General features: G+C 35.4%; 1 protein-coding gene across 5 annotated transcripts in view; it reads right to left on the bottom strand.

Annotated features, from left to right (window-relative positions):
- The window catches only part of ATRNL1 (attractin like 1), a 464,278-nt gene that overhangs the window by 399,800 nt on the left and 51,352 nt on the right, over positions 1-13,126 (bottom strand). For all 5 annotated transcript variants that reach the window (XM_029958558.1, XM_029958557.1, XM_029958556.1 and 2 more), the window contains exons 6-7: positions 10,302-10,476; positions 9,032-9,119 (exon numbers count right to left, since the gene is read on the bottom strand). In XM_029958558.1, coding sequence (XP_029814418.1) covers positions 9,032-9,119; positions 10,302-10,476 — 263 coding nt within the window. The remainder of the gene's footprint in view (positions 1-9,031; positions 9,120-10,301; positions 10,477-13,126) is intronic.

Here is a 13,126-nt window from a genome sequence, read left to right as displayed (position 1 = left end):
AGAATCTTTGTAAGTCAGACAGTAGGTCCCATACACAGCATTATTCACAGTGAAAGAGACAACTGCTTTATCAACCACAAAAACATTTAACTAAGCTTTGCTAAAGGCTATTTATGAAATTAAGAAGCTCCTAATGCTGCGGAAAAACACTTTAAAAGTTAGTGATGATCAGCTGAACATTAAAAAATAGACTGAGAGATTGAAGTCAGTAGAAGAAATACTGAAGTAAAATTAAAAAATGTTACAAGCATAGGCAGGATAACACCTAATATCACAGGCATATAAAGATAGGTGTTTATTTGGAAAGCATAATCAAGAAGGAACGGTAGAAAGAATACAAGTGCAAATGGTCCTAAGCGGCCTAAAGATTGTGGTAGAAAAGAAATTCCCTTATAAACTTACACTATCTTTATAAATTACATAAAAACTAGGTATAAATCAAGGTATACAATAAAGATGAGGTTTTCAGGAAGATACAATTCACAAGATACAGAGTTTAAAGAGTGCTAGTACACAAACACTCCTGACCTTTAAATTAATTAAGTGTAGTAGACATTTGTTTATATTAAAATACCACATCACAACAGGACTACAAAGTAAAATAAAAGCAACAACAAAAATAGAATTGAGAGTCTTTGTGAAATTAGTGCAGGAGAAGTGTGAGGAATCTGGCCCAGAGGAAAGGTCTTAAAAATTGTACTCCTTAGCCTGGAGGAGAGAGAAGATCAAAAGGCAGACTTGGCCAAGGAAGAGATAACAAAACACTAGGCAGATAAGCACCAAGAAGATACAAGGCCTCCAACACATTAATATTTTAAATTTTTGACACCACGTGTCAGAAGCAACACCTTCAATCACAGTGGCAGATAGCAAAGTTTAGCATTTACTCAATAAATTAACCTTGGTAATTTTAGACATATTACTTCACATAAATAAAATTATCTAAGAAATGACAAAAACCTTTAAAGACAATGTGGGTTTAAAATGAAAATCTCATATAAATTTTACCATATGTAAATCAAAGTATACAAAATTACACTTGAGGGTTCCTGCTCAGTAGGGAATTCCAGCAAAAATGACAAATATCTTCCTGTAAACTGAGCAGGCAGACACCTCCCTCAATCATGACATTCCGACCTACAGATCACTTCAGTTGGTTTCTTGGTAGCTGTTCAGGTGCAAGCCAACAAAACCAGCTGTGTAGCTCCTGTTAGCTTCAATGCAACCAAAACTTTCCAATAAATGTTTCCATTTTCTCAAATCATGTTTTTCCCCCAAGAAAACTACTTCAGTGGAAACTTTTGATGAACTACAGTGATAGAGAAAGATGACAAAAGGTATATGATCTGTAAATATTTGACTGTGCATTGTGGGCAGAGAGGATGGTAGCTGAAGGCAGGAATGATAAGATAAAAGGCAGGATTTCAACAAAATAGTTAAATCACATTTCCCAAGAGAAGAAAATATTCATTTGATCTAGTATTTTTCTTACAGGGTAATGATTGACATATACATTTTGACCAGCCAAAGTAAGACCAAGAGAATAACTCAAATACAGGAGAAAAAGTAAACTGCCACAATTTGAATCCTGCCGGAGGAATCAATACAATTTACAGCAGTGAAATTCCTCCTACCTTCTTCATCTTACTGATACCATTATCTTCTTTGTTAAATAACCAAATAATTAAAATAAAATTAAATGCCTGGTGGGAGAGGGTAAAAAAGAGGAAGCCAGCCTCTTCAGAGTGTTTTCCAGTAAACTGACAAGAGGTGATGGGCACAATTTGGATTACAAGAAATTCAATTTACATGTAAGAATAAACATTTCTCTTTTTTTCAGTGAGGATGGTCAAGATTGGAACTGCTTGCTCTGAGATCCTGTGGAATTGAATGCCCTTGGAGATATTCAAAACCCAACTGGAGCATGTCTGGAACAACCTGCTGTAGTCGACCCTGCTTTGAGCAGAGAGGTTGGTTAAGATGGTCTCCAGAGGTTCTTTCCAATCTCAACTAATCCTTGTGAGTTTGTGAAAAACAAATTTCTAATACAGGTCCACCTCTAAAAAGCCTCTTCCCCACTTAATTTTCTGTTACAACCAATAACAAATCACACAAAAAAACCCACAAACAAAAACCCCCAAAACAAAAAAAAACAAACCAAACCCACCAACCAAGCAAACAAAAAAAAACCCCAAAACCACAAAACCCCACATTGAAAAGTTTCTTACTTAGTGCAACTAAACAGATGACACAGGAAAAATTATAGAGTTCTGGTAAATCTGGTAAAATGGTAATCAGCTTAGCAGCCTGAACTCTATAATTTGAGGGAAAAACTCTTTTAGAAGTCCAGGAGAGAAAAAAAAAAAATCTTACAGTGTGCATTTCTCCTTAGTTACAGCAATGAAGAAACTGAGGTTCTACATGAAAGCACTGATTTCTGTAAATTAATAGATCTTTCAAATCCAAAAATAAATCTCCCTTTAAATGAGTAACCATTAATTAATATGGCAATTTTTGCATTTGAAATTTCATAAAAACTGAAAAAGTAACCCCCCCAGAATTTCCACAAAATAGGTAAATGAATATTTATTTTTAATAGAGGTAAAAATTTAAAAATTTGCAAAAATGACCTGTGATCCAGTATGTTTCATGTTCCTGACTTCTAAGGCCATGTACTTTCAACTGCTGAAACAATCATGCCCAAACACTATCACTCAGCTTTTGCAAAATAGCTTTAACAAGTCTTCAAATCCCTCGACAGAGATATTTTTTCTCATTTTACGTTGAGAAGAAAAATGAAACAGGGTAAGGAGGATAGTCAAAAAGACCACCAAAAGAGCAAGTAAGAGCACTCACTCATCTGTCCCAGACAACAGACTATCCAGCAGACCACAGTAACTCTTCTATATCCTTCATGCTGAAGCCTGAACAGACGGCCAAAATCATTACTTCCTTTGACCTTGGACAGGTTGTCTTCCCTACACCATATTTCAGTGTTAATATTGATTTTATATTCCATATAAATGCAGTAATTCAAGACTTCTAAAACTTCTTATATTTTTATTCCTTAGACTTCACAATTTTTCACTTTTCCTAAAAGAACAATACTTATCAACTGCTCTGACTGTACCTGGGAATTACACACTGTTATGCAAATTCTGCCTGCATTCCAAAAGAACCTTATCTGGTAGTTACCACTGGAAGAAAAAAAGTATAAAGAAAACGCAACAAAAGGGTAATTTATAATCCATTTCTAATGAATTGGAAGCAAGTCAATCATGTTAAAATAACCACATCATTTTCATTTTGTATTTCTTAACTGTATCATGGTTACACGGAAATTAGTTTTCTGCCGTAATTCTTATATAAATCCAACCTGTTCTTGAGGAATTGACCAAAGAAATGCTACTCACAAACCACACGAACAGTCATTCTCTCTTTTCTTGAAACAAAATTATCAATCTTTTTTCTCCCGTAGACTGTATCCATGCATTACTATATAAACTAATTTTATACAAATTAACAGGACTCTAAAATTCATCAGAACTTGTTCTCTATACTTTCACCTGGAATTACTAAAAGTTTAGTCAAATCTTTACATCATTAAGAAGTGTCTCAATTCTTTTTTCCAAGCAAAATATAAGTCACAAAAATGTCATCTGGCAATAATTCATCCATCACAATCCTCTTTTCTTCATCCAAAATGTGTCACCTCGTTAGGACTGTCTAATACCTCTGCCTTTCCCCAAACTGTTAGCTCCTTGAATATGGTAACAATATCAAGAACATTCCATCCATTATATCAAAAGAAAAAGATTAATTACATTTCTACTCAATCCAATAATCCTCCCATTAGATCAGGACTGACAGACTGGAGGACAGTCTTCACTTAACTCTTCCTCCTGCAGCCTGATTTATTATTCCTAGCTTATTGTGAAACTATATCTTCGCTGAATAAGAAACTGATTAAGTTACATGAGAAGCATATTATAACCTAAGTTCCCAGCAGGACCAAATTCAAGTTCAAGACAGTACATACTGCAGCAATTTGTATGTCAGGACGTTACCTTAATCGAGAATGCTGCCACATTATGTCTTCATTATTTGCAGTTTTCCACATGGTTGCTGGATATATTTAAAGGTATTAATTAAGTTGATGATACTTGGATTTCACTTTCAAACCAATTGGAATAAAATCTTGAAACAACAAATGAAAAATATTGCACTTCTACATAAAGAACCAATCACTTGATGAATTAGGTCTGGTTAATCGAAGGGAACACTGAATAGGCTTTTGTCCAGACTACATGCAAAAGTGTATGACAGCTCATCTTACCTATTTCTCATACTTTTGAGCTCTGCAAATCAGAACTAGAAAGCAAGTTGTGCATAAGATGTAATTAAAAGTATTGAAACAATAAAACTAGGTAAATCAGTGGTACAAATACCTACTAATAAAACAGGCAGAAAACGCTTTTAAATTCCTAGTGCTGCTCAAATTATACTACAATAGCCAATAAAAATAGGCATTAAAAGAATAACAATAAAACAATTGGTGAAAGATTTTATCTCACTCATATTAAAGGAGGAAAAGTTTTTGCTCTTTTTTGCTTTGTTAATGCTAGCTTTTGATAAGACTAATAAAAAATATCCCAAGATACATAGACTCAACATCAATACCAATTATTTGGAAAAGGAATCAAAATAATACCCTTTTTAAAGAAAGTTTTAAAAGTGGAAGTAACAGTCATAAACTCCAATGAGTTTAATTTAATTCAACTACATATAAAATGGTTTGTATACTGTAAAATATCTTTATTATTACTACTACATCAGCCTGTCTGCTTCATTTCTATCACCAGTCTCAAAGGAAACAAATCTCAGTGCCCAGTCATCCTTCCATTGTCTTGGGGCTATTAGGAAAAGTTTAATTACAAGACCAACTTCTGTGATAAAACCACAAACTCACTACTGAGTAAATTCCCAGCAGTGACCATATACACACCTTGTAGGGAACTCCCTTTCTACTCGATTCCAGTGATTTTGCAATTTACTCTCTAACTCCCTACCTAGTCACTGTTTAGCAAAGCTGTATGTGCCTACTTTAAAAACCTCACATTTCCTTCAGTATCTTTACAGTCCTATTTCTTACATAAATTATTTTGAAGTACGTTGATATTTTCAGTACCAAGATGCCTGGACCTATATACAATTTCTGAGATACAGCAGAACCAATTGCTAACAAATAAATAGCACCTTTCCAATAACCAGACTAAAGAGGCACCGAAGGTAATACTAAGAGTTTAGTTGGTCTCAAAGCTCTCTCCTCTACAAATGCATAAAAAGCCTTAGTCACTTATTAATAACTATACATCAGTAGAAGTCTTCTGATCTTTTTTCTTCAGAATAAAGAAGAATGGTACTTCAATTTTAACTACAGCTTTCTGAGAGAAATAGGCACAGGAACTTATTTCATTCTCCACAGAGTCAATCACGTGGTTTCAGTTTTTACCTTGCACCACAATCAGGCAATGCTAGCTCTGCACTCTCACTCCAGTCTAGCACTAGGCTTTGAAATCTCAGGAGCTCAAGTCAAAAACTTAATCTAATTCTTCTCTGTGGATATTTTTTTCTCTCAACCATAAAGGAAACATTACACAATTACTAATATGCAGCTCAAAACACAGCTCAAAGCTGCCATCTTTAGGTATTATGTTCTACTACTCTTCATTGTAAACTATTTTTCTGTTTTTTCAAGAGACTGAAGATCTAAAAGGAAAAACATCAAAAGTTTATCCTAGTAAACTAATTTAAGAACTTCTTGCAGGAGGATATATTTCTTCTACTTGCATGGTCAGTTTCTTTTGGCCGATGTAAGTTTTGATATTTGACATAATCACTAAAATCAGCATATTAGTTAATTATTTCACATAAGTTCTTTATTAGTGAATACTGATTGCTAATTAACATCTGTCTTCAACAACAAGCAACATCTTCTTCGCTACACACTTGCTTGTAGCTTTCATTATTATTGACAAGAGTTGCATTTCCTCACTGAGATCCAAAGAGATTTCTGAATTAACACAGGTCTATTATATTTAATATTTTCTGGTAAAAGTATTTCTGTAATGGTTACCCTTTAGTCTGGAATGTCTCAAGAAAATATTAGCCCTGTCAAATAAAAAGGTGAAATGATATTTTAAGCCTTTCTTCTGATCTGCTAAATGATACATTACTCACATGTTTCTGAACTAAAAGGTCCACATTCTACAAGAAGTGTAGATAACCAAATATACCAGTCAGAAAGATCTGAGCTTTCAAAGAATAGATAATGCATTAGTAATGAATCAGGGAACAGATGAGAAGAAAAGCAATTTTTGAGTTGATGTTGGGGCATCCACAAAATCTAGTTCATATTGCTACTGAAAACACCTCTACAATATTAAACATGCCATGTACAGATTCAACATCTGGAAGAACAACAGATGCCAGGAAAACAAAACAAAATATCCACCCACGCCTTCTATTCTGCTTGACTTCACAGAAAGCACTATACAAAAAGAAGACCCAAACATAAAAAGAAACTAAAATGTACAACTAAAAGGGTTAAATCTTTAATGACAATATGAAGACATTTCGAGGACATCTGCTCAGATCACATGAATGCTTCCTATTTAAAGAAAAACCCACAAAATTTCCCATTACAAATAACAAAATAAAGCTCAACTTAGCAGAAGGATAATGGAGACTTAGAAGAAATAAAGACTTTTCAAAATAAAGGTTCAAAGCTCCAGCAGACTAAAACAGAGACACACAAAGGCAAGGCATGAAACAGCTTAATGAGCTACCTGCAAAATTTATATCTAAAGTACAAATATATCATTTTTCAAATGCATTAGCAATACAACCAACTAGATACATTGTGGTGCCAACAGACAGTCTGAAGGAGTATTCTGAGAAGATAAAGCCATAGCAATAAAGTGAGGTTAACTTTTCCACCTGAGTCCTTCATGGCAGACTTCACAGGTATTTCCATAGCAAAAATCAAAAACACAAGGTTAAAGTAGTGGGGGAAAAAATGGCAAAAAAGTCACCAGGATTAGTTCTGAAGGAATTTAAGAATGAAACAGCTGACCCCTGTCTGTAGCATGTAAATTCCTGCTTAAAAATGGGTCCATACCAGAAGACTGATAAGGAAGAGGCAGAAAGGCCAGAATTCAGTGAATAAAGCAAGCAAATTGAGGAAAATGCTATCAACTTCTGAAAAGGGAAGCTATATCTTGCAAATCATTGGCTTTTCCTGAAGGAATCAAAGGTCTACTTGACACATTTATCTAAAATTTCATAACATTCCTCATGCCCTAAAGAAACTAAGATGCCCTGGGACAAGCAAGGCAGATAACACCAGGCTAAATAAGTCAATAAAGTTTGGGAGGGAAAAAGTAGTTACTGCTTAAATGAATAAAGGTCATTAGTGGTGTCCCACAGAGATCTACAATTGGGATTTATTTGTTCAATATACTGAAAAACAAGTTGGCAGAGGTATGAGAGGAAAAATGGCAATGCTTTTTGACAATACTGTGTTACTCAAAATAGTTGAGGCAATGGTCAAAAGCATGGAATTGCAGAAGAATCTCCTAATACTGAATGTGCAATACAAGAACAAAAAAAAGAGTAAATTAATGTTCATGTACATAAGCATGAAAATATGCATATATGAAAAAAACAATTTTAAGTCTTTAAAGGGTCAGTTTTGAATTGACTAGAATGAGATCTTGAGGTAATAACTGATAGTTCTCCGAAAATACCAGTTTAAAGCCAACAGCAGATTTTCAAAAAGCTAAAATACCCTAAAGAATTAATAGAACAAATTAACTAATTCATTGATGTCAATCTCTGAGGTAAGAATACACTACAGACTGTGATTTCCCCTGTCTCAGAAGGGATATAACAGAATTAGAAGAGGTAGAGGCAATGACACAATGTTATCCAAGGCATGAAATATCTTCCCTATAGACGATTATTAAAAATACAAGAAATTATCAGTTTGAAAAAGAAATGATAGAGAGATGATGTGATGAACTTACAGAAAATCATGAGTAGTACAGAGAAAATAAAATGGAGATTAAAAAGTGGAGATTATCAAAATTAAACCATCTAGTATCAGTACTCAAAAGGTGGTATTTCTCGAAAAAATACACTGGAATTCTTGGGCACTGGATGATATCAATGCTAAAACAAATATATGGTCCAAACATTTGGAAAAAAATAAACTTATTCATATTTTTTTCACTAAAATACTACCCTATTTTAGGAAATTCCAGCTGCAAAATAGGACAGTATTCTGAGGAAGCTTGTACACGTTCCTGTCATTTGTCCTTATATTCTTCCCTAGGCATTTGCTGTTACCCATTGTTCAAGACATGTTACCAGGTGAGATGAACACTCTGGTCTGACCTGATACAATCCTTTTTGTCCTTCCCTGCTGGAGGTGTCTTATGCAAACAAATTAAAGTTTGTGATACAAGTTCTGTAGTTCTCTGTCACAGTTAACAAGTTTGTTATCATCTGTAGCTTGTCTCCCTGATGGATACCTCAGGCATATGTTGTAGCCTTCTCTCCAGTCCTGTCTCCTTGTGCTCCTGACTGAAGAGTTCCCAAACCCGGGTCATCCCTTGCCACATCTTGGGGCTGCCAAAGGACCCTGTTACCAGCACTTGGCTCAGACCCTGGGGATGGTGCCTGGTCAGCAAGAGCATTGCCCACAATTCCAATTATATCACACACACACACACCTGCTTTTTATTGGCAGTTTAGCTCTGAGGATCATGGTCAAACAAGTGACTTAGATCTATTGCACAACCTCTGTTCAAAAAAAGTGCAATACATCTAAGTACTGAAGAAGACACTAACACAAAATATTTATGGACTAGAAATTAAATTGTCCTCAAAAATTCACGGGGAGTCATTTTAAGATCACTGACAGCACACACAAAGAAATTCATTATATAGAATGCTGAAGAGTCCATACCTGATACAAAGCAAGAGTGTGCCCGTATCTCTGGAGTGGCCCTTTGGATACAGGTACTACATTCCATATACTGCTTTCCAAATTGTAGCTAGAAGAGAAATAGAAGAGAAAACATTTTGCACCTGCAGAGAAATAGAGGGGTTTGTATGTTCAGACTAACTTCTGTTTGGCAGACTTGATCAGTCACTGTGTCTCTGACATGGTAGTTTGTTTGCAGCAGTAACATGATCACTTTTAACAGTGCACTAACTTGTGATATTGTACCACATGTTCATCAAGGAAAACAGGAGTAGCTCTTTAAGGGACCCACCAACAGTCTCAGAAAATGGGAGTGTAATAAAAATCACCAGATTTATAAGAAAGCTATGACACTGGGCTGCTAAGCCCACTGATATCAGATGCATAAAAAACACACCCCACTAAACTGCTCATGCCATGTATTTTCACACTACTTTGAAGATTTACTGCTGAGCATCCTCTTAGCTATATGGTTAATTTCCATTACATTTTAATTAACAATTAAAATTAATCTCTTAATGCACTAACACACAACAAGATGGAAGAGAGGTAAAAAAATAAATGACAGAAGTAGAAAAGAAAAACACCACAGAAGTTGGGATTTGTTTTGGACGATTGCAAATGTATGGAAGAAAATAAGAGGTAGACAAAACCAGAAGTAAACATACCAATGAGCATATCCTAACACTTGTATTTATCCCATTTACAGCCTCTACATGTATACAAGTTACCATGAAAATCAGCTACACAATATTTACAGCTGCTTCAACTTTATTTTCAAAATGGGGTCAGATACACATACATACAAACTATCATACATATAAAGAAGTGAAATACAGTTGACCTGCCTAACCCAACTAGCATGTCATCAACTGACTAAGTGCATGCACTAAATACAGGTCTCCTATAATCATAAATTAACTTGAATAATGCAGATAACATTCGAGATGTACTGTTTGAAAACATCAGCATGTGGATTTCTCTCACTGTTCTACCACCACAAACATTTATGTTTGGCAGTTTTTCACAAAACTGAAGAAATTACACATTAGTATCACATACAGTTTGATGTTGCCCATATTTTCATTTTCCGTAATCATAAGAAAACTACAAGCAGAAAATAAGACCATTAAACAAGAATCTAAAAACATAAATCTTTCCATTAAATTACAAGATAGAAGCTGTCTCCCTGGTAAGATCTGTTTTCCCTGAGCCACATCAGAAAGGATGTTACAAAGGAGAAATCACTTACTTCAACACCATTTGGAAGGAACTGTAGTTAAAAGTGTATCCACCAATCACCCACATAAACTTCCCGTGTAGGACGGCCTTGTGGGAAGCGCGGCCCACGGAAGGGCTGAATGGCTTCACATTTGGGAGAATCCAGTAAGACTCCGTGGAAGGGACGTTCAGAGAACAATCTGGACCTGTTTTGTAAACAAATGCGCAATTTGTACAATCTGTTAGACAGGAACGTTAAAGGCAACAAAGCAGAAACAGGGGAGGCTTAATTACAGATGTCAGGATTGCTCATTCTGATAAAATATGGTATAGACTTTTATGTTTAACAGATGCTCAAGGAATAAATTGACAACATGGGATGTCAGTCAATTTGAAAGCATTAGATTAGCTCAAATAATAACAATCCATTTCTGTGCCCTTCTAAGAAAACAGATTGGATGAGTCAAAAATGGAAAGAAAGGTGCAATACATCACATTTTTAGATGACTTATCACTGAAGTCTAAAACTTGTAGCACAATATGCACTGTATGTTACCTCTGGAGAAAAACTATACTGTATTTGAACCAGACTAAGCTTATATCAAAGCAAATAACATAATAAATTAAGTTACAATATACATGGTATTAAATCTCAGAAGTAAAAATTTGCCCTTTGCCAATGCCATTCTACCTTGTTTCTCAAGGGGAAAACACAGTATAAAGCACTTTATCAAAAGAAGTATTTGAATATTTAGATTTTATAACATTTTATAGATCATTCTACAAAGCCACCAAACACACAGCTATATGTTATTTTCAAATATATTTCAGCCAATCATTTTTTGTTAAATAAGGAAAAGCCAGAAAAATGCATAGGTTTTAGTTATAGGACAATTAAAATAATGAAGAGTAAAGTTTTTTTTTAATTTGTTCTGATCTTTTCATCATTAGTTTATGCTCTAGATCTTGTTATTTAAAACCTGAATATATACAGAATTTTGCCACCAAAAGAAAAAAAAAATAAAGGCAACACATGCACTATTTGTCTCTTGTCTTGACTGGCTTTATTTCTAGATGGGGAACACTGAATTTTTAGGACACCAGTGTGCTCCACTTTATGCATTATCAATCATGGAATTGAGAGTTTTGCCATCAGTGACAGCATACTAGTGTTGTACAACATTTATGATCCTGAAAGAGGATGAACAATGAAGAAAAATTGCTGCTAAAGGCAATTACTGGAGGGCACAGAGAATCACATCAGCCTTTGAAGAACCACAGAACAATTCTACATAGTTAAATTGAAAACTAAGTAAGCTACATTTCAGGATCATCTTAGGATAGTTCATGAAAGTGTTACATCACCACTCAGCAAGGGCCAAAATAATAAGTCTTGTCAAAATAGAGAATACTGTTACCTTACTGCATAAATCTGGGGTTTGTGTACCCTTAGAAAACTGTCTGTCCTACTGAAAGAGAGATTAGAGCTGGAGACTGTTTACAGCAGAGTAACAAGGATGTTCCAATTACAGAAGTCATCACATTCCTTCGAACTACTGACTTTTTCACTTGGAGAAAAAAGAAAATAAGTGACAAAGGGAGGGTGGATATGAAGAGTCCATAGTCTCTCTGAATATAAAGAACCAAGATTCATCAAATGCAGCTTGAAGAAGCCATGTTCAAAACAAAGGAAGAGGAGACAGTTCTTCATGCAAAAAGTATCAGATTTCCTTGGCAAGGATGCTCCCCTGGCAAAGGATGCTCTGAATGCAAAGATTTATACTGTGTCAAGGAGAGATTAGACACACATTTAGAAGAGAGAGCTGCCGAAGTTTACTAAACAAGCTAAATAAGTAATGTACATCAAGTTCATATTTCTAAAACATATTATCTTGGAGGGGGTGGGAGTGGAAGTAAAGGGAGATTACATTTTCCAATGTTTATTATAATTTCTGGGGCAACTTGTTACAGTTACTTATACACAAAAACCAGGCATCCAATCTGTACCTAACCAGCTGTCAGCTTTTCCTAGTTCACTGAGAAGAATGATGTCCACTTGTATCCAAATTACCTTCCACTCACTAAATGATGGAGACACTCAATTCCCACAGTTCATTATACCTTCTACTCAGAAAAGATTAATGGCATTTGAATGAGGTCTAATGAGAGTATGAACAATTCAGTATATTATTTCTTAAGCATTAATAATTAATACTGCAATAGAGCTGTAACCTCAGCAAAACTGCAATTTGGTAAACCACTGGAGAAAACACTTAATTTGAATCTAAAAGAGCTTTAAAATAAACAACTGATTAAGTATTCTTTGATCGGGGAAGAGCTTAAAAATGACGAAAACGGTGCCCCCAGTCAGGAAGTGAAGCCGCGTTCGCGCCTGTTGCTATCGCGACCCCGCACAGATGTCGCGGCCAACAGTGTCCCCCGGTGGCCAACAACGAGCAAAGCAGCGCAACTCCTCGCACGCCAAGCGACCGGAATTTTCACTTCTGGAGACAGGGAGCGGCAAAAATCCGTACGGCAAATCCAATTATAGCGAGATGGCACTGACCGTAATAAATGAAGACAAGCAAAACCTATCTATACTAAGTTAGCCGCGCAAAAATCTCAACACTGCGAACCAGATCAGCGACGAAAGAATGTCACAGACAACTCTCTTCCAACCTCAGGGCTTCCTTGCTGGTCAACACTGAACGACAGGAAAGGTGAGATAGAAAGGAGAAACTATGTATCATAGAATCATAGAAAGGCCTGGGTTGGAAGGAACCTTAAAAGATCCTCTAGTTCCAAGTCCCTGACTTAGGCAAAGACGACCCTATTACATATCAATCAGTACAAAAA

The sequence above is a fragment of the Manacus vitellinus genome, unplaced genomic scaffold, assembly GCF_001715985.3.
Source record: "Manacus vitellinus isolate BGI_N305 unplaced genomic scaffold, ASM171598v3 scaffold_15_pilon, whole genome shotgun sequence".
In the NCBI taxonomy this organism is placed as follows: Eukaryota; Metazoa; Chordata; class Aves; order Passeriformes; family Pipridae; genus Manacus; species Manacus vitellinus.
This window is presented reverse-complemented; position numbering and strand designations above follow the sequence as displayed.